This window comes from Octopus sinensis, linkage group LG9 (genome assembly GCF_006345805.1).
Source record: "Octopus sinensis linkage group LG9, ASM634580v1, whole genome shotgun sequence".
NCBI classification, from domain to species: Eukaryota; Metazoa; Mollusca; class Cephalopoda; order Octopoda; family Octopodidae; genus Octopus; species Octopus sinensis.
Genome location: NC_043005.1, coordinates 30,803,127 through 30,825,675, shown reverse-complemented (window position 1 = coordinate 30,825,675; position 22,549 = coordinate 30,803,127). Strand labels below are relative to the sequence as shown.

Below are 22,549 nucleotides of genomic sequence, written 5' to 3'. Positions count from 1 at the left end.
GGAAGAGAATATCACCAAACACAGCGTGTACTCCATCCCATGTGGCTATGGTAGGTTATACAAAGGCAAAACATGCCGCCCCCTCAAAAAAAGAGTAGAGGAACATTGCAAAGCTGTGACACAGGAAGATGTCATAGATCAGGTATAGCTGATCATGCATGGAAAAATGGAGACCACCTCCCCCTGTGGGATGAAGTTAAAATAATAGACAGAGAACACCACTGGAAAATATGGAAACTAAAAGAAGCAGCACCTATGCTAGGACACAACAACCTCTTAAGCAGACCGAGTGCAGATATGAACAGCATATGGGAACCAGTATTAAGGAAGGATAGGAGAATATTAGATTTATAAGCCCTAAAATTCACTCCATAATTGTCCATGGGCATGTGGCATAGTCGTTAAGAGCGTGGGCTACTAATCCCAAGATTCCGAGTTCGAAGTAGTTGATAGCTTCCGTTACCTAGGTGACCAAGTCAGTAGTGGGGGAGGGTGCACTGAAAGTGTAGCTGCTAGAATAAGATAAGCTCTTACCTCTCCTGGTGACAAAGGGCCTCTCAGAGTAGAAGGTAGACTGTATGACGCATGTGTACGAACAGCCATGCTACATAGCAGGGAAACATGGGCTGTGACTGCTGAGGACATGTGTAAACTTGCAAGGAATGAAGCCAGTATGCTCCGATGGATGTGTAATGTCAGTGTGCATACTCAAAGGAGTGTTACCTTGAGAGAAAAGTTGGACCTAAGAAGCATCAGATGTGACGACTGCACTGGTATGGTCATGTGGTGAGAATGGATGAGGATAGCTGTGTGAAAAAGTGCCACACCCTAGCGGTTGAGGAAGACCTGGGATGAGGTGGTGAAGCATGACCTTCGAATATTAGGCCTCCCTTAGGAATGACTAGTGACCAGGACACTAAACTCTGCTTGTGAAGACTTGTTGAGGCAAGTGAAATCAAAATCGAAATCAAATTCGATGACTGGCATCCATGCGAGTGGAGCGCTAAGAGCACCATCCTAGACCAGCAAGATCGGTTAAGGAAGGATATTATCCATCTTAAGAAAACATTTGATCTTAGCGTAACAATAAAAAATCACTCATTTTTCTCTATTTGTATTTTTAATAACTGATTAAACTCTAAATAATTTAATTTATTTCTTTTCTCTTTAGAATATTTTTCAGAAACACTTGTTTCTGCTGATGATCTTTGGGATATATTTTTGATGGTATGTGTAAACCTTCTTTATGAATATACACACCTAACATGATGTTTTTTTTTTATTTCTTTGTTATGGTATTTGAACCAATTAGTAATGTTATGCTGATTAAGATTTTTTTGTCAATTCACAAAGCTTTGCTCTGTACTTAAGCATTTTTATAAATAATTTCTGATAATTCTGAAGTGAGTATGAACTACTAGGAAACATTTCTTGCTTTCATTTACTCTGGTGTTATTTTATTTTTATAAACTATCCTAGTTTTTGATGTATTGGAATAGTTGTTTCCAGTCATGTTTCACATGGCAAAAATTGAATTATTAATTAGTAATTTTGAACATAAAATATCTTTGACATTAGAAAAATACATTTGATTGATAAGTAAACACTTTTAAGCACCCAATAAAAGAAATGGTCACAAAAGAGGTGCAATGGGCTCAGTGGTAAATTGATAGGAAATCTGGGGTTTAGATAAGATAGGTTATAAAATAAAGCTGTAAATTATTCATAAATCCACTATAAGTAGGCATTTATCTACATGGCATAATTAATGCTTTGATTGGTTACAGTAAACTTACTGTGACTAGATAAGAAAGGGATGGAACAATGTTAGAGTTTGATACCTTTTTTTATACTAAAATGATTCTTTTTCTGTTCAGAAGGCTAACTGTTTGAAACATGCATAAAATATAATGCTGCATGTTACTAAGACATAGGCATTAACAATACATAACATTTGTAGAGAATGGAAAGAAAGGAGTTGTGTGGTCAATTGGATTACTTGTATGCCAACACCTAAAAAACAAACAAACAGTTGAGACAATATGATCTGTACAAGAATGTAACTGGGTATTAAAAACCCATTTATGCAGTACAGATCACAACATTGATATGGACTATGAGTACTGAATGAAACAATCTGTTTTACAATCCATTTTCTCTGCCCACTATTCATGGGAGGGTTATGGGGGTAGAGTCCTCAGATAATTTCTCCATTGGATCTTATGAGAAGCAATCATCATTGCACTTTCTATGTCATCTGCAAATATCAGCTTACCAATCCTATACCTTCTGTGATACCACTTCCACAATGAGTGTACATGTCAATCTAGTTCATGCAAAGAGAGGTGACAATACACACATTGAGTGTACATGTCAATCTTGGATGTTGAGTCTTATATCAGATAAGAAAGGGTTAATCAGTTTGGCAATACTGCAGAAATTTCAAAATCATGCTATCATGGGAAGAATAGGTGATAACAAAGTATCAGCAGAAATATGATATACAATATTTATCAGATAAACTTGAGGTTAGAGAAATATAAGCAAATGCATTTTAGCTGTGTGTATTTCTGGATATAATTAAAAAAAGATTTTTTTGAATTATCTTGCACCAAAATAAAGTTGAACTCAAAAATATTACTTCATTTCTGCTTTAATCTATATTTTTTCTTTTTATAGTTGTGTCGTGGTCTTTGGGAAAAGAAGATGTACAATGACCTTTTGGATGCTTGTATTCATGGTTTAACAAATCCCCAAATATTGGGAGATGAAGAGAAATATAAAGTAATGTTAACTTTCGCTTTCCTTAATTATTTAATATTAATATCTGTAAAAAATTATATGCATCCTGTAAAGTGAGTATCAAAAGCATGAAGTGTTCAGGATTGCAAGACAGTGTGTGAGAGAGAAGTGAGACCTCATTAGTAAGAAATGTTTTCAGAATGATGAAGGCGTACATCATAGATATGGAAGACAAGAAAGTGATATGGAAGTGCTATTATGACAGGTTGCAGAATGTGGAGAATGCATGCAATATAGAGGGGCTATCTCATTCTGATCCTATGAAGGGACCAGCAATTCAAGTTGACAGCAGCATTGTAAATGAATCAATTAGGAACATGAAGAGAAGGAAAGCTCTGGGTCCATCAGGAATAGTTGCAGAGATGCTCAAAATATCTAGTGAGGTAAGATATCTGATTACTAGCTGGATAGTTAATCAAGTTATACAGGAAGGTATCATATCCAATAATTAGTATATCAGTGTCATCATAAAATACTACACAGGTAAAGGAGATGCTTTGGTAATCAAACTGCTTATGAAGATCAAAGAGAAAATCATATAACAATTGATCTGTGACTAAGTATACCTTGATAAGATATAATTCAGCTCTTGTTGTTATTGCCTAAGTGAAATGTCTGAAGGATTCAAAGATATAAAGTTATGAAGAACATTAAGTGAATTTAAATGATTGTATTTCTTTCTTCAGTTTCTCTGATTCTTGATGTCATATTCACCATTGAGCAGGGAAAATAAACACAAGTTGCATTTAAGTTATGATGTTTGACTTGCCTATCAAGATTCATTGTTGAACAATTGTTAAATGAGGTAGATTTAAAGCAGTTTAACTCTTTGCACAATTGTTCCATAATTCAACATAAAAAGTACAAACAGCCTTGAGAGAATGGGAAACCATATAAATGTTTATCAGCCTGTCATTAGCAGCTGGCACTTATCAGTCAATGACAGCAAACATTCAAGAAATGTGTCACGGTTTACTTCTTAGAAGATTCAAGAAAATTTTGCCACAGTTATAAAACTGATAATTTGAACTCCACAACAGAGCCAACTCAGATTCCACAAAGAAACATATTATTTTGTTCCACTCGATCTGCTTTCATCTCCTACTTATCCTAGCATAGCATACACTTTTCTCATATTCAGTAAAGGTAATTGCCTTTATGTTTTAATGTCGCGACATTCTCCCATCTGTTCATACATGTATTATTTTATATAATCAGCTTCTTTATTCTCTATTATGTTTTTAATAATGGACATATGTTGCATAACAGATTCAAGTAGACCATTCCCTTTATCTTAAATGTTGTCAAGTTTTAAATATCACAGACATTTTTAAAAGAAATTTTTATAATATAATATAAAGAGAGAATGAAATTAGCAGCTGTTATTCTTGAATATAAAGTGGGTTACATGCAAGCCACCAAATATTCTTTACATTTCTTTCACATTCATAATCATTCATTGCATACACTATCCCATACAACTGTTCTGTGTCAACTGAAAAGGATCGGAAAGGTTTCAGTGGTTGGAAAATGGGTCCTGCACAAACTGTCTCCAAAGAATCTACATGTTGTTTGTTGTCAATCATTGCTTTCACAACACCTTAAAGGAACCATTATTAGGAAGGCTTGTTACAGGTGATGAGAAGTGGATCCTTTACCATAATATTAAACACTGCCAATTGTGGATCAGTCGAGGAGGAAGACTTGTTCAACAATTAAGGGGAGAACTTCAAACAAGGAAGATCATGTTGAATGTATGGTGGGATATTGAATGAATTGTCCATTATGAATGGTTTTTGATTGACATCAAGAGAAGAGGTTGAAAATGAGTTGGATTCATATTTCGCATCAAAACCTAAACAATTTTACAAGCTTGTTGGCAAATGGAATGAAGTTCTAGAAAGCAATGGAAATTATGTTAATGAATATTGTCTAAATCATGGACTTTTTTATTTTTAATAGAGACCTTAAAATCAGCCATTACATTTTATACCAACCTGACACACACACACATTCTTTCTCAGTTCAGAAACCTTTCTTTGACTGAAATTCCTCCTCTGTGCACCAAGTGCCTCCTGTTTAAGAAGTTTCCTATTGAAACTAATGCAGCTTCACTATCTAATAGTGTATTCCACTAAAGTATGGGAAAACTACTGAAGCACAGACAAAGAAAAATTAATTTCCTGAACAGAAACCTGTAAATTCAAAAGAAACCACTAACTACTCATATGTTACGATATCTGATCAAGTTGTAAAACCCCAAATTATAAAATCCATGTAATTATAATCAATTGTGTATATTATAATTTAATTCATTTGCATGCATTTGAAATTGATATTCGATAATGCCTTCAATAATGAGAATGAAATCAGCACAAGACTACACATATTATTTGGATGAACATGGGGATTATAGATGATTTAGTTGATCCTCAGCATTTGACTAGTATTTATCAGAAGTAAAAGAATGATAAAGTCAACTCCATCTGGATTTGAAGCAGAATATGAACCTAACATGCTTGTCATATCTAATTAAGATTTCATTACATTTTCAGAATCATTTTACCCTTTCAAAATTTACCAGTTTTTACATTACCTTTACCTCAGTTATACTAATTTTGTCTTCACACATATTTCAAAATTCAGAAGTGTATATGGATATTGTATTTTATTCTCAGAAAACGGAGCTGTTATACCTGATACATTGTACTGTCAGGAGCAATGGTAACAACAGATTTTTCATTACATTAATAAGATTTTTTATAAATGTACTTCCGAGAAAAAAAATTTATGTTTTTATTCATAAGAAAAATATAACACACTGTTACTTGTTTTCTCTGTAGGAAGCTGAATTTTTATGCCTTATAGCTTGTACTCTCAGTAGAAATGGCAAGCTGGCATATAATCTTATTCGAGAAATTTGTGTCAAGGTTAGTTTTTGCGCTATTCTTTTTTTTTTTACTTAGTTTATTTTATTTTTCTAAATGCAGTCATAAATAATACACACTACTAATTATGAGCTATTTCAACCAAATAAGAAGATTGCTTTGAATCATCTTATCTTTCTAATCATTTTGTGAAGATGTAGGAAGTGACAAAGTCCTTTCTTTTCTCTTTTTTATTTTTTTTTTTCACAGGAGAAATTTTAATTTACTTCTTTGAAACATGCAGCAAGACATTAAAAGTTTTTCTACAGGAGTGTGAATGGAATCTAACTGAAGCATTATAATCACAAAAATTCATTCATATGCTAGCTTATTGAGCAGACAGTTTCATTTGTGTGATTGACCTGAGGGCTTCTTTTGATAAGAAAGGATAAGTATGTTAAAGGCTTGTGAAAAGCTAAATGATTCCAAAGAAAAAGTTACTCCTTTCGTGTCAGATAGAAAGAAGCAATCCCTCAAATTTCCCTTCACTCGAAGTGATGACTGATGATGCTGGATACATAACTCTTACTGAGCTTGAAGAAATTGTAGCATATTTGGAAATGCTGTCAAAATTGTTTGATGGATATTTTGCTACTGGATGGAACCCTAAGGATTAAAAAAAAAAAAAAAGAAAGATTATGAATCTATATTCCTGCAACTTGGAGAAAATATCAGATGGATTGAAGTAAAATCTTACTGATTTACAGACCAGTCAAGCTCTTTGGTTGTAATTTAAAAGCTAGTCTTTGGAGAAATTTTAGTGTTCAGCACTGGAAAAGAATTCTGTGTACTCATTTAATTTGGAACAACATATTTTTGTGAATCCTCTTTTGCCAATCAAAGAAGAATCGAGGAATTACCTGTGGATCACTATTAGTAAAAAATTCTGTCTTGATAAAGTCATGAATGAGAAGCAAGAACAAAGAAGTCATTGAGTTTTATTTTCACAGCTGTGATTAATTTCATTGTTTAAAGGGTTTTTTTCCTAATTACTCAAAAGCGTATTTTTTTAGTTCATTTTGTTTGCTATATGTGATTCAATTAAAAGTATAAGTTTGTTGCTAGAAAATTGACTTTTCCATCTTCAAATATTATATTACTTTTGTAGGGAGAGTGAAAATTAATCAAACCATTTCTTAATAAATGTATGAATTCCATTTAATTGTTAGAAACCAGTATATGTTGGAAGATTTACATAAGATACATCAAATGTAGTATACTCCAAAAGAAAAATTCTATTTTGTGATAGTATCTTTTAGACTGTCAGTTTACTATATCTATACTTAATAGGTTATTAGTGTCTTTTTTATAAATTTTAAAAAGTTTCAGATAGAAATATTACTTTATCAAATACTTTTCTCTTGTCTTATTTAGGAAATCAATAATAACCAAGCCTGGAATCTTTTCAATCAAGTCATTATATGTTCTTCTGATGGGCGTCACAACAGGTTCTGTTTACGTCTAATGATGAAAGTAAGCCGATATCTTATATACTTCCACTTTAAATTGTATTGCTTTAAAAAAAAAAAAAAACTGAACGTTAATCCCCTCAAACTTTTATGATTCAAGTATTCATATTTAATCTTGTTTATCATTAATCCAACATTTCATATGCTAAACATTTGTCTTTTGCTTTTCCAAACTTCAGCTTAGTATAAGGGAGCTTCTATGCAATAACTTGACCTTCTAGAAATAGCAACCAAATTTTCTGCAAATCACACCCCACATTGTTAGAAAAGGACATATTGGATAATGTGATCCTAGTTATTTGATTCTGGGTAAAATGGTCAAATGGATAGATCTGGCTGAAATGCTTTTGAAGGAACTAAACATTAATGAAAACTAACAAGTAAAAGTGTGAAAGGTATTTTTTGAAAGCCTGCCAAACTTTTGGTTATTTTGAAAAACATGTGAAATAGGTAGGCAATCTATTTGTGTCAGAATAAATGGTCAGTGAAGAATTAAATACTAAATAATGTTCACTGATTGGATTGTGTTTCAATTTTTAAATATAGTAGGTATAGCTTAATGGTAAAGAAGTTTACTTTGCAACTGTGTAGTTTGAAGTTCAATTCCACTGCACAGCACCTTGGACTCATGTCTTCTATGATAGTCGTGTGCTAACCACAGCTTTGTCAGTGTTTTGGGGTGGCAAAATTAATCTGTTTACTAGTTCAACACCACCACCACCACCTGGCCATGGGGATCTTTAGCAGAATCAACTTTGTGGAAAGCATTCAGACCAGATCTCTATTCTGAGTATAATGTTTTCTTTTCTTCCCACAAATCTTGGAGATCCTGGGAAAGTTTTTAGGTACTGCCTTTCCTCCTCTGACTAAACCATCAAAAATAATATTTAATGAATAAAAGTATATATATGAGGTCTGATCAATAACAAGATCTTTATTATGTCAAGAATGATAAAAACTTTTTGAAAACCTTGCATAGGCCTCTGAGCAGGTATCATGAAGCTTTTGGCAAAATTTGATGCTGATTCTCTGCTCACCTTTCTCTGTCTTGGTCAATGCGATGATCACATGCTACACACCTTCCTTCCAAGCACTACTGTAAACAGCAGAAGTGAGCTAGAACGTTAAAACTTAGTGTGCATGCACAGTAGAGTTCACTGTCAATCTTCCCTAAGCGGTTTTACCCTGTGTTCTTTAGCTTCGTTACTAAGGCAACAGTTCAGATACTTATTGATCAGACCATATATATATTTTAAATGTAAAAACAATTTCCTAACATAGTTCAACATTCTTTTGGATGCAATTTGAAATGATTTTTTGTTAATTTAAATCAGATCACTCCATATATTCAGAAAGCAATGTAATTTATTCCAAATAACTTTGTGTGAGCCAAATGGTTATAATGTACATTTCAACATTAAAATAAAAAAAAAACAAATCAATAATTCTTTCATCTTTGTCTTAATAGCATCCAGACAACGTTGCCCTTGCTTTACTCAATGCTCATAATTCCATGGTATCAGGAACATATAAACATTCCTTAGGTATGTAAATACTACACAAATTTCTTGGTGTTTGTTCGTAGCTTATTACATATCTTACTTGTTATAAACGTCTCTGTATTTACTTAGAGCTTTCTATATCCTCTATATGTATTTTCATTGCATACTTCTGGCAGCCATATTGCCTCCTGCCAACCATTTAGTATAAATAAGATCCCAAACCTTCGATTTCTCTCTCAAGGATTTACCTTTTGGTTACCTATCAGACACGCATGCCAAGATAGGCACAGATAAGATAAGTTGGTCTTTGCCCCCAACCCCAGCATTAATCCACATTCTGCCTCACTAGCCCCCACCTGTATTGATTTAACTTAACTTCATATATTTCACTTGATTAATTTATTTAATTTGATTTAATTTAATTTAATTTAACTTATGCTTGCTCCATCTCTCCTTTCTCCTGTCATTCTCTTCGTTAATACTATGAATTTTGCTTCAATGTTTACTTATCCACAATGCGCCCACCCTTTCCCAGGTCTTCCTGGGTCTACCTCTTCCACAGGTTCCCTCCACCGCTAGGGTGTGGCACTTTTTCACCCAGTTATCCACATCCATTCTTGCCACATGGCCATACCAGCGCAGTTGTCTGTCTTGCACACCACATCTGATGCTTCTTAGGTCCAACTTTTCTCTCAAGGTACTAACACTCTGTCGAGTATGCACACTGACATTGCACATCCATCAGAGCATACTGGCTTCATTTCTTGTGAGCTTACGCATGTCCTCAGCAGTCACGGCCCATATTTCACTGCCATATAGTATGACTGTTCGTACACATGCGTCATATAGTCTACCTTTTACTCTAAGCAAGAGGCCCTTTGTCACCAGCAGAGGTAAGAGCTCTCTGAACTTTGCCCAGGCTATTCTTATTCTAGTGGCTACACTTTCAGCGCACCCTCCCCCGCTACTGACTTGGTCACCTAGGTAATGCAAGCTATCAACTACTTCTAGTTTTTCTCCCTGAAATGTGGTGGAAGTTGTTCTCTGCACAATTTCAGTGTTTATTGCTCCTGAGCATCTGCCACATACAAAAACTATCTTCCATTTAGTGTACATCTTATAGAGTTTCTACCCTATTTCTTAAATTTTTTTTAGTTGTATTGTGTGCAACAAGATCTGGAACAAATATTTGTATATTCATTGTTAATACATCTAGGCAGGTTCAGACACAAAATATGCTGGTTACTAAACTAGAAAATTCTGAGAATGTATTAGTTAGAAATGTATATGGCTGATATTTTTTATTGCTTTACTCTCTTATGTAAGTTTTTGATGATAAAAATGCTTTTTATTCTTGCAAAAAGACTTTGGAAATTTTGCTTATGCATATTTTATTTCATTTCCTAGGAGAATATGTTAATGTCTACAGACAGCAGCCCAGTGACCCTTTAGTTAATTTGTGCATTGGTCTTGCATTCATTCACATGGCATGCCAGAAATTTTCATCGAAAAAACATGCCCTCCTGATACAAGTATGTTTTGTTTTTCTTTTTGTTATAAATTGTTACAATTAAAACTGCTTTGATAGACAGGATATAAATATATAACATTCATTTTCTAAAACAAGTATTTGTTTAGAAATTTTAATCACCTTCATTTTAGTAAAATGTTCTGCATTTCTTTTTTTCTCTCCCAGGGCCTCTCTTTTGTAAATGCCTATACGGAGCTGCGAGGTGAATGTCAGGAAACCTTGTATAATGTCGGACGTGCCATGCATCAACTGGGATTGACTTATGCTGCTGTATTTTATTACAAAAAAGCGATACATTGTTCTCCTCCAGTCGGTAATAAAGGTGTAAGTAACTCATTTGTATTTATTGAAACTGACTTTTGTTAGATATTAGCTTAAAGCTTTATGCAAAGAATTTAGTTTTACAAATACTCAAGTCTTTTACTTGGATTCAACAGCAAAGGTTTTTATTTTAATAAACATCATTGTCTTACAATGAGGAAATCCACCATCAACTTTTATCTCACTATAGTCATTGTTCTTAGTTATTTTGCTGTCCATCACTACTCTTTGGTTTTCCATTTTAGTTTCATAAACCCAAAAGTGCAGAAGCTGCAACTGTTGCATTGAGACAGCCTATACTATCTAAAGTTTTCTATTTGTGTGTCCTACCAACTTCATAAGCATTTAAACTGATAAATGTTATATTTTCTGCACCTATAGTAATCCCCCATTCACAATCCATCAAAACCTGGAGATAAGGGTGCATACAAATGTATAGGAGGTGAAGTTGGCATTGGATGGATGCCTCACAATTCCTTACATAGTTGTGGAAAGGAAAATAGTGGGAGCAAGAAACTCCAATCAAATAATAATAATAATTTATTTCGCCTGAATAAACATTTCATCTCTGGACATTGGTAGCTTGGACGTCTCGGTGTGCGAGAAGCAGCAGGGTTGGTAGTTAGACACAAAAATACTAAGGCATTTTCACAGACTCGCAACGTCGCTCGCCATCAGAATTCCAGCTCCATGGAGCTGGTCTAGGTTGCATCCTGTCTTGTCAGAAGCCAGGGCCGAAGAGGGAGAATAGCGGTCAAAGCTAGCTGCTGCTGATGACTATGCATGCGCATAAGGGGCTTCCGGAAGGCTCTAATCCCTGTGCATGCATGGATGAAAATCCCCAAATGGCGTCTGGAACCAGGCGTCACTACAAATGTATATCTTTGCTGGGTATCTGCTCATTACTTTATCATTCAACATTTCTTGGATACCAGAGAAACAATTACAAATAATCACTTACTCTACATATATATACACACCGTTTTTAAATCCTTTTTCTTCTCAACAAACATCTGTATACTTTCTTTGAAATCAGCAGTCTTTGGTCATGCCTGGCATGGGAATTTTCAGGCAAAACTAATATATTGCAAACAAAAGTTTCTGGCAAGAAGTTTAAGTGCAGCTTCTGTTGACAGAAGTCTTATAATCGTTACATTATTCAGCTTCCATGTTTCCCTGTGCCATCCATTTCTCTTATACTCTTATTTACTTCAGGGATTATTTGGTCCCACCTCCAAGCACATTTAATATGAGAACACCAGCTCAACACCTTTCATATGTATGTGCATGCTGCATCAATACTTGCTTGTAATAATTCATGTCCTTCATGAATGAGAATCTGAAACATTAAGCAGTGATGACAGGGCTACTTAAACTTATAACTGAGATTATTCATAAATAATCTCCATTTTAGCAAAAGAGCAAGTCATAACAATGCATTCCATTTGGTCAGACAATAGACAGCACAAGAAAATTCTAAGTCTTGTTATAATGTTTCATAGAAACACTTATTTTCTCTTTAGTGAAGATTACCCTGAACAAAAAATTAGCTTTGACCAGCCTCCTTGAACTTTTAATTAATTCTTGTCTAATTCATCTCATACACAGAAATGCTTGATTGATCCAAGATAAAACCTTAAGACTGAGAAACAAGATTTTACTATTCACTAGCATTCTTTTATAGCTACAGCAAAGGCACCTATTACTCACTGTTTGCTGATTTAATATAACTTCCATTTAATCTATTAAATGTATCTATTGCCACTGCCCAGTAGCCCAGTCTAGTTAATTAGAACTAGATCTACCTGACATTTACCTCCTTTCTGTTCTTTCCACCTGCCTTCTTGCATCAGTTCAAATCAAATGACAATTGCACAAATCCTTACCCTGGTACTGGTACCTGTATCCATATTTGAAAAGTGCTTTTCAAATATACTTTCAAAATACTTTCTCAAATTAACAAATGAAAAAATAGTCATTGCTAATATCATTGTTTTAATAGTGACTATATTATAGAAATCATAAGCCATTTCAATACAATGTGATAATGTTTGAATTTATAACCTCTTCAATACTAGCCTAAATGAATTAGGATTTATTTTGAGAAATAAACTATTCTGTAACTTTAGGGGATAAATAGAATTACAATATCAGTTTTAAAAGATTTTTGAAATACAAAAAAAAAATGAGTACATAAAATTTGTCAAAACTTTTAAGTAAGCTGTCATATTTTGACATCTCTACCAGGTAAAGTTGCATTATCTCTGTAACTATTTAGCATTTAAACCAACTATATCCAGCCCAAGTATTCTTCCTGGCCTCTCACAGACAATTACATCATTGAAAGACAATACATGATTAATTCAAAACAATGTGAATAAGTATTACATTTGGCAGAGTAATCTGAATGCTAAAGGATTAAAGCCTGAAAATATGTAAATGCAGCCTCTTGTTACCTCATCAGTGGAAATAAATATTCTGAAAGCATAAACCACTAATGATTTTGTGAGATATTTATCATAAATGCTCTTATTTTTGTTTGTTATAAATACAGTTTGCTTTTTCAGTTTCATATTCAATGAAACTAAAGAATACAGTTTTTAGTTAATTTATAACATGTGACAAATAGTTTATTTAAAAAAATTAAATCTTTGTTGGATAAGATTTGTTTTTGCTATCTTTTTGGCCTAATTGACCTACAAATGATTGCAACCTCAGTCTCAAAAGATTCAGGTTTTGAGAGTAGAAATTTGCATTATAGCTTTATTTGAAATAATTGTTCTGTCTTTCCTAATAATTAATATTTTAATTTTGTTTTTGTATCTGGTTTGCAAGATTCTTTTTGTGAATTCATGTATTGAAGCAAATTTTGTTGTCTGGCGAGAGTCATGTCTTAATGCTTTATTGTCTATCACACTCACTGGTTCAACTTCCATTAATTTCTTATTTATATTTTTTCTGTTATTGGAGTTGCCCCAATAACAGAGTCAACATCCATTGACGAGGTTACAAAAGCAATGAAAATTTTGGAAGAAAAAATATAAATAATAAATGAGGGGAAATCAAACTGGTGAGTGTGTTAGATAATAACACATTAAGACAATATGACTCTCCCTAGACACAACATAATATTTTTATAAATGCATGATTTATTTACTTATCTTTGCAGGGAGTTTTTGATCTGAGTCGTGAAATTGCACATAATCTCTCCTTAATTTACCAAACAAGTGGATCAAATGACTATGCTCGGTGGATCATTCAACAGTATTGTGTTGTCTAAGAAGAAAGTAAAGCAAATAAACCGAGTACTTAATGTCCTTCACTTATTTTTTTTTGCATTATCATAGTAATTTTGCCATAAAAAGTTACCAATTAAAATTGGCTACAAATTTCAAATACTTTTCAGTTACAGATAAGGCTTTACCCATAAAATCAGCAATCCTGAATTCAGATATAGTAATCAAATTCTCCTATTATTTTAACTGGTGTAAATATCATTACAGATGCAAACACACACACAAACACACACACAATGGACTTCCACCCAGTTTCCATTTTCCACACATGTGTAGCATCATCATCATTTTAACACCCACTTTTTCATGTTGCATGTATTAGACATTTTCAATTGACCAGACATGTTTTTGCAGAATATAGCAGATGATTGACATTCATTTACAACACTCACACGCATATGTATGTATGTATGTATGTATGTATGTATGTATGTATGTATGTATGTATGTATGTATGTATATATGTATGTATGTATGTATGTATGTGTGTGCATATGTGTGTATGTAAATGTATATGTGTGTGCATATATGTGTATGTATGTGTGCGTATGTGTGTATGTATATATTTATATATGTATGTATATATCTGTATATATATATATATATATATATATATATATATGTGTGTGTGTGTGTGTATGTATGTATGTATGTATATATACGTGTATGTATATAGATATATATATGTATATATGTGTGTGTGTGTGTGTGTGTTGTGTGTGTGTAATCCTTTATTCTTTTACTTGTTCAGTCATTTTACTGTGGCCATGCTGGAGCACTACCTTTAGTTGAGCGAATCAACTCCAAGACTTATTCGTTGTAAGCCTAGTACTTATTCTATCGGTCTCTTTTGCCAAACCACTAAGTTATGGGAAATGTAAGCACACCAGCATTGGTTGTCAAGCAATGTTGGGGGGGACAAGCACATACATACATGCATATATGTATGTATCACCATCAAAATACAGGACCAGATACTGCAACAGCTTGGGTTTCAGGAGACCACAGCTCTTCAATATCCTTCCTAAATGCCTGAGAGATCTGCATGGTGTGGATGTGGGTTTCTTTAAAACTAAACTTGATTTCTTCTTGTCAGGTGTTCCAGCTGAACCTACCTCTCGGCAGTAAACACAGATGCTGGCAGCAGTGTTGAACTCCCTTGTTGACCAAGTGCCATGTATCAGAGGAGGTTTCACATACTACTGTAGCACAGTCAGCGGTGGTGCCCCAGCATGACCGCAGCTTTCAGGCTGAAACATTTTTAAGAATTTTAAGGATATATATATATGTATTTGTATATACTTGTATATGTATATATCTGCATTTGTATATACATGTATATGTATATATATGTACTTGTATATACATGTATATATATATATATATATATATATATATATATATATATTATATATACGTATGTATGTATTTATGCTTATATATATATATATATATATTACGGAGATGTACTTGCATAGCAAGTGATTTGATCTGAGATCGTGTGCTGGAACGAAAACAATTGCAGCGTGGAAGATGTTTGTAAGCCATTTAAGAAACACACAAAAGCCATTTGATTCACTTCAACATTTAAGTTTAATTTGTCAAAATATTTTCTTATAGCAACGAAAATATTTTGACAAATTAAACTTAAATGTTGAAGTGAATCGAATGGCTTTTGTGTGTTTCTTAAATGGCTTACAAACACCTTCCATGCTGCAATTGTATATATATAATATATATATATATATATACATACATGCACACACACACAACCACGTACACATATGTTGGTTAAATGAATAGATTGAATATATTACTGAAACATTACTTCACGGCTGGATGTCTGTCTTGTCACAATCTTTCCATTTTTTTTCATATTTTATTACATTTTCTCTTAGAACTATATTCAAAATTTCTTATAAAAAGACACATTATTACTGATCATCACCCAGCCTTGCACCTTCACATGTCTATGTTCATACTTTACACATTTCTTCACTCTTATATGATTTTTTATGTTTCTTAACAGTTTTATAATCTACATTATACAAACTTGCATTGATATTTATAATTTTAATTAAAATCTAGCAATCTTATATGTTTAAAGTTTTTTATTTCTATTTTTATTCTTCACCTTTGCCAATTTTCCAATATTTTTTGCCTTTGCCAGATTTTGTCCTTTTATTTGTTTGGTTATTTCCCTATTTTGTTTAATTTTTTAAATTTTTATCTGACTCTTTTACTTGTTTCAGTCATTTAGTCTCTTTGTTTAATATATTTCATTATATTTTAATCTCAACTATACACAAATGCAAAAAGAAAAAAAAAAATGTCTCATAGTCAAGTTTAAAAAAGTGGTTCATGCTCAAACATGCTTGCACCTGTTGAAGTATGGCAACAAGTATGGAATATATTGCTGTCGAATAACACAGATTTCTAAATGTAAATGTTCCATGCCTGTATCATGTAATAAATTTAGTGCTTTATTTCCAACAATATTTTGGTCTCGTCTTATTATTACACATGTGCCTTGTCAATATACACAAACACACACACATGGCCAGCTTCTTTCAGTTTCTAACCCATGCTACAATGGAAAAACATGCACAAACAAACTTATCAAGTTTCAAAAATGCTATATTTACAGGACTCAGCCATTGAGTCAGCTTCTAATAAAAAAAATTATATATATATATATATATATAATCAGGTGCTTGATTATATATATATAATCTGGTGCCTGACTGAAGAAAGAAAAGTTCGAATGACCCATCCTTGTTTTCTTTGTATCGTCTATCTGGATGTTTTGTTGTCCCATTTTTGTATCACCTAGCTGTCCGGATGTTATGCGTTCTTGTCCCATTTTGTATTATATATATATATATTATATATATATATATACATACATGCACACACACACAACCACGTACACATATGTTGGTTAAATGAATAGATTGAATATATTACTGAAACATTACTTCACGGCTGGATGTCTGTCTTGTCACTATCTTTCCATTTTTTTTCATATTTTATTACATTTTCTCTTAGAACTATATTCAAAATTTCTTATAAAAAAACACATTATTACTGATCATCACCCAGCCTTGCTCCTTCACATGTCTATGTTCATACTTTACACATTTCTTCACTCTTATATGATTTTTTATGTTTCTTAACAGTTTTATAATCTACATTATACAAACTTACATTGATATTTATAATTTTAATTAAAATCTAGCAATCTTATATGTTTAAAGTTTTTTATTTCTATTTTTATTCTTCACCTTTGCCAATTTTCCAATATTTTTTGCCTTTGCCAGATTTTGTCCTTTTATTTGTTTGGTTATTTCCCTATTTTGTTTAATTTTTTTATTTTTATCTGACTCTTTTACTTGTTTCAGTCATTTAGTCTCTTTGTTTAATATATTTCATTATATTTTAATCTCAACTATACACAAATGCAAAAAGAAAAAAAAAATGTCTCATAGTCAAGTTTAAAAAAGTGGTTCATGCTCAAACATGCTTGCACCTGTTGAAGTATGGCAACAAGTATGGAATATATTGCTGTCGAATAACACAGATTTCTAAATGTAAATGTTCCATGCCTGTATCATGTAATAAATTTAGTGCTTTATTTCCAACAATATTTTGGTCTCGTCTTATTATTACACATGTGCCTTGTCAATATACACAAACACACATGGCCAGCTTCTTGCAGTTTCTAACCCATGCTACAATGGAAAAACATGCACAAACAAACTTATCAAGTTTCAAAAATGCTATATTTACAGGACTCAGCCATTGAGTCAGCTTCTAATAAAAAAAATTATATATATATATATATAATCAGGTGCTTGATTATATATATATATAATCTGGTGCCTGACTGAAGAAAGAAAAGTTCGAATGACCCATCCTTGTTTTCTTTGTATCGTCTATCTGGATGTTTTGTTGTCCCATTTTTGTATCACCTAGCTGTCCGGATGTTATGCGTTCTTGTCCCATTTTGTATTATATATATATATATATATAGCGGTGTACGTACACCTTGGTCTCTTACATGTAAGTACACATTTTTCTAAATCTTGTACGACTCTATTTCTGTCTATCAGCCCATTCATGCTTATTTATTCATTCCACTCTTCGTTACCCCTCTCTCACATTTCTTTGCTTTCTCTTCTTGCTCACTTTCCCTCCACTTTTCACATCACTGTGTCCCTGTCATTTTTTCTCGCCCCTCCTTAATTCTTCTGTCCCTCTGCTTCTACTTCTCTCTCTTCTTTTCCCACATGACCGGTGTTTGGCCAGCCTGTTCTTTCTTTCTTGGTCTGGCCGTTGTCCGTGCAACATCGATATTCTTCCGTGTTTGTGAAATTTTCTATCTCTGCCATAAGGCTTCGTTTCCACACACGCCAGCTTAATTCAATTCATCCTTAGTCAAAAGACACTTGTTATGCCCTGTTATTATTATTTTTATTGTATTTGTGTAACATTTTCCATTTTTTCTGTCCTTGTTTTTGTATACATTCACTGCTTTCTTCCAAGGAATCTAATGCTCTTAGCTTAGTTTTTCCTTGGGACTGGCCAGTTTGGAGCAATATCAAGCATAATCAGCCGAAATTGCGAGGATAATCTGGTGCTTGACTGAGGAAAGAAAATTTTGAATGACCCATCCTTGTTTTCTTTGTATCGTCTATCTGGATGTTTCGTCACCTAGATAGCAGAAGCTATCAACTACCTGTAGCTCACCTACCAGGCATTTGATGGAGTCTATTTTCTGTACATTTTTGTGCTTATTGTATCTGTACACATTCCACATGTGAAAACTGTTTTTCCAGTTGACTTGCCTCTAATATTGCTGCACCACTTATGTATCCATAGCTTGCACCAGGTACATCTTATGCAATTTCTACAGACCGAGAAGGGCCATCTGCCTAAAGGGGTTTCTGATTTGTCTACTCTCCTACTTATTAAGACTTTGGTTTTTGCTAGGTTAATTCTAATGCTGTGTGATTCCAGACCTTGCTTCCACACCTAAAAATTCTTCTCTAGTTCTGATAGTGGTTCAGCTATAAGTCATCAGCATAGAGGAGCTCCCAGAGACTGCGCAACTTAAATTCCTTTGTTATTACCTGGAGGACTGTGATGAACAAGAGGAGGCTGAAGACTGATCCTTGGTGAACCCCTACTTGTACTCTGAATTCATAACTACCTTACCTTACTGACGGCATTTCTGTACATGGCTAGTACAGCTCTCTCCAACCAATCGTCTATCCCTAGTTTCCACATTGACCACCAGATAAGAGATCTGGGGACCCTGGCAAAGGATTTCTCCATGTCAACAAAAGCCAAGTACAGAGATTTATCTTTTGCTAGGTACTTCTCCTGCAGTGGCCTTACCAGAAATATAGCATAAGTGGTGCTTCTCCCTCGCACAAAACCAAACTGCATCTCATCTAGACTAATTCTCTCCCTAATTTGTTGGGCTATGACTCTCTCTGCAACTTTCATCACCTGATCCAACAATTTGATATCTCTGTAATTATTTCTATCTAAAGCATCACCTTTACCTTTGTAGCAGTTGACTATGATGCTGCTACACCAGTCATTGGGTATGATTCCTTTGTGTACCACCTGATTAACTATACAGGTGACTAGACCATAACTCACACCACCAGATATTTTAAACATCTCAGTGGTTATTCCTGATGTGCTGGGAACTTTCCCGATCTTCATAGCCTTCATGGGTTTGTCTATTCAGATTGCTGCTCCCTCTATTGCCTCAGCATTAGGCAGACTCTACTTTTCCCATGAGTTCTCTACATTTAATAGCCTTTTATAGTGGCACTTCCAAACCTCTTTCTTTGCAGAGTCACTAATTGCAAATGAACCATCATCCATGCAAACACAGTTTTCCCTGGAACACTGTCTTTCAAACCAAAACACTTGAAGCCGCTGGTCCTCATGCTGCAGAACATTGGCAAACTTCTTTCTTTCTGTTTTACCATTGGCTAAGTATACCTGCTTCCTAGCTTGCCTTCTAGTGGAGGGGAGGTGCAATGACGTCCTTAGGGAGACCCTGGGCGTCGACGACAAATACCTGACCTGCCTCTTCAGGACCACTTTCGGGCCGGGACCTATGGACAATCACCAGAAATCCCTGGTCTTGCAGTGCTGTCGAGAAGCATTGCCTGTTCGAGATAAGCTCTACAGGCACGGTTCGAGATAGACCGGACCGACTTGCCCGAGATGCGGTCAGAGCAACGAAACTGTTCTGCACACACTCGTGCAATGTCCAAACATTTCAGACCTGTGGGCTTATGTCCAATGGCTGCCGTCACGTGTGGAATGAATTTGGTAGTTGGCCGAGTCTATCGTGAATATTGCCCCGCTACCTTCCTTTAACCGGGAAGGCAAGGTATTCTTTCACTGTAGTCACCAGTACAATGAAAACTGTGTGTGGTGGACTTGGGCGAAAGGTTTAGAGACATTTTCCTCTCTGGCCAACCGCTCAACAACTTTTTCAAGTACATAATTCCTCATTGCTTAAATATAGAACGAGATTGTAGCAAGTTCAAGTAAATAGAACCAGTCACAGTACCATCAAAACAAAATGGTCCAATCCTTTTTATGATAAGGATGAGTGGGGGAGTGTTTTATGATACTGATAGTTTTCATCATAGGTGATGTATATATCTGAGTATTTGGATGTGATGTTCTGTATAGTGGCAGGGACTGTAAGGGTTGATGCTTGCCATAGTGACAGGTTACAGGTCCAGAAGGTCTATTTAAAACTTATGATTTATATATGATGCATTTTTTAAAAAATTCTTTGTATTTTTTGTGTGGAGAGATTGGGAACCCAGGCAGGACTGGTATAATCAGTAAGGATAACCTCATATCAAATATTTTTCTTTTTCTTTTTACATTGAGTGTTGCATCATTTTGTTTTCTATTTATGCAAAATAGACTGGTCAGTGGTCCTCTGCCTACCATGTAACCCAGATCTGGCATCCCCAGACTTCCACCTGTTTAGTCTGATAGAGACAACAGTTTGATGACATTGATGAGGTGAAAGTGGCTGTGAAGTGGTACAGGGTGGGACAGAGAGGATGGACATTTTTGAAAAATTCACAAATAATAATTATTTTAAAATTATTTCTGAACATTAATAGCATAACTAATTTTTCAATAAACAAAGAATGAAATAATTACTCATCATCATCATCATTGTTTAACGTCTGCTTTCCATGCTAGCATGGGTTGGACGGTTCAACTGGGGTCTGGAAAGCCCGAAGGCTGCACCAGACCAGTCAGATCTGGCAGTGTTCTACAGCTGGATGCCCTTCCTAACGCCAACCACTCCATGAGTGTAGTGGGTGCTTTTTATGTGCCACCGACACAGGTGCCAGACGAGGCTGGCAAATGGTCACGCTCGGATGGTGTTTTTTATGTGCCACTGACACAGGTGCCAGACGAGGCTGGTGAACGGCCACGCTCGGATGGTGTTTTTTTTTTATGTGCCACGGACACAGGTGCCAGACAAGGCTGGTGAACAGCCACGCTCGGATGGTGTTTTTTACGTGCCACCGGCACTCCTTACTAATATATTATCAGTTAATTTAATGTTTAGATATATATGAGTTAGTTTATTGTTATGAATCAATATCACTGGTATTAATAAAAGAAGATTGTTCATTAAAAGTAAATTGCTAATAGCAAGGGATAATGATAATTAAACAAGAGATATCAAGAGTGGTGAAAGTGTTTATTTTCAGTCAAAATTCCAAGAAAGCTATCAGGAGAGCAAAAGATATCTTAATGCATCACACCACCTGCAAGCTTTTTTCCTTCTTGAATTGCAGTGAAGCCATTTTGGCTTCTTGTCAGATGATTTTAATGGCTGAATTCATTCTCTATCACTAAGTGAATAGCGTGTGATATATCAACATGCATACATAATTAGCGACAGCTCTTTCTACAAATACTGTTTTTCAAAGACACAGCCTTGATTTCATGTATAGTGTTGCACACAAAACAGAGCATTCCTTATTCATGCTTTCACCAACATAAAGGACCATTCTACATCAACTGCTGCAACTCAAACAACAGACAATTCCACATGTACCATGCTGCTTCAACACCATTTTTTCTTGCCAATAGAACAGATCTTCCTACATGTACTTGGAGAGAACCTGGCTCCTTTTATACAGAAAGAATATATCATTCGACATGCATTGCTACATGGAGAAGAAAAATTCCTCATACTTCAATTAGAAGCATGTTAACTGTTGAATTCTCACAAAACACTTGTATACACACTTGTTTATATAGACTCACTTGTATAAATACACACACAAACATACACACATATGTACATCTTTTACTTGTTTCAGTCACTGTACTGTGGCCAAGCTGGGGCACTGATTTGAAGGGCTTAGCTGAACAAATCAACCTCAGTAAGGCTTATTTTTTTAAACCTGGTATTTATTTTATTGGTCCCTTTAGCTAAACTGCTAATTTACGAGGGACGTAAACAAACCAACAAGTGGTGTGGGGTACAAACACTGAGATACACACACATACATAAGACAGTCTTCCGCACAGTTTCTATCTACCAAATTCACTCACAAGGCAATGATTAGCCTAGGGTCACAGAAGAAATTTGCCCAAGGTGTTACACAGTGGGGGGGACCAACCC

At 34.5% G+C, this 22,549-nt stretch overlaps 1 protein-coding gene across 1 annotated transcript in view; it reads left to right on the top strand.

Annotated features, from left to right (window-relative positions):
• The window catches only part of LOC115215831 (general transcription factor 3C polypeptide 3), a 44,597-nt gene extending 30,737 nt beyond the window's left edge, over positions 1-13,860 (top strand). The window contains exons 18-25 of the mRNA XM_029785156.2: positions 1,172-1,227; positions 2,680-2,784; positions 5,646-5,732; positions 7,104-7,202; positions 8,667-8,742; positions 10,108-10,232; positions 10,397-10,555; positions 13,722-13,860. Coding sequence (XP_029641016.1) covers positions 1,172-1,227; positions 2,680-2,784; positions 5,646-5,732; positions 7,104-7,202; positions 8,667-8,742; positions 10,108-10,232; positions 10,397-10,555; positions 13,722-13,832 — 818 coding nt within the window. The 3' untranslated portion in view covers positions 13,833-13,860. The remainder of the gene's footprint in view (positions 1-1,171; positions 1,228-2,679; positions 2,785-5,645; positions 5,733-7,103; positions 7,203-8,666; positions 8,743-10,107; positions 10,233-10,396; positions 10,556-13,721) is intronic.
• Positions 13,861-22,549: the final 8,689 nt, after the last annotated feature.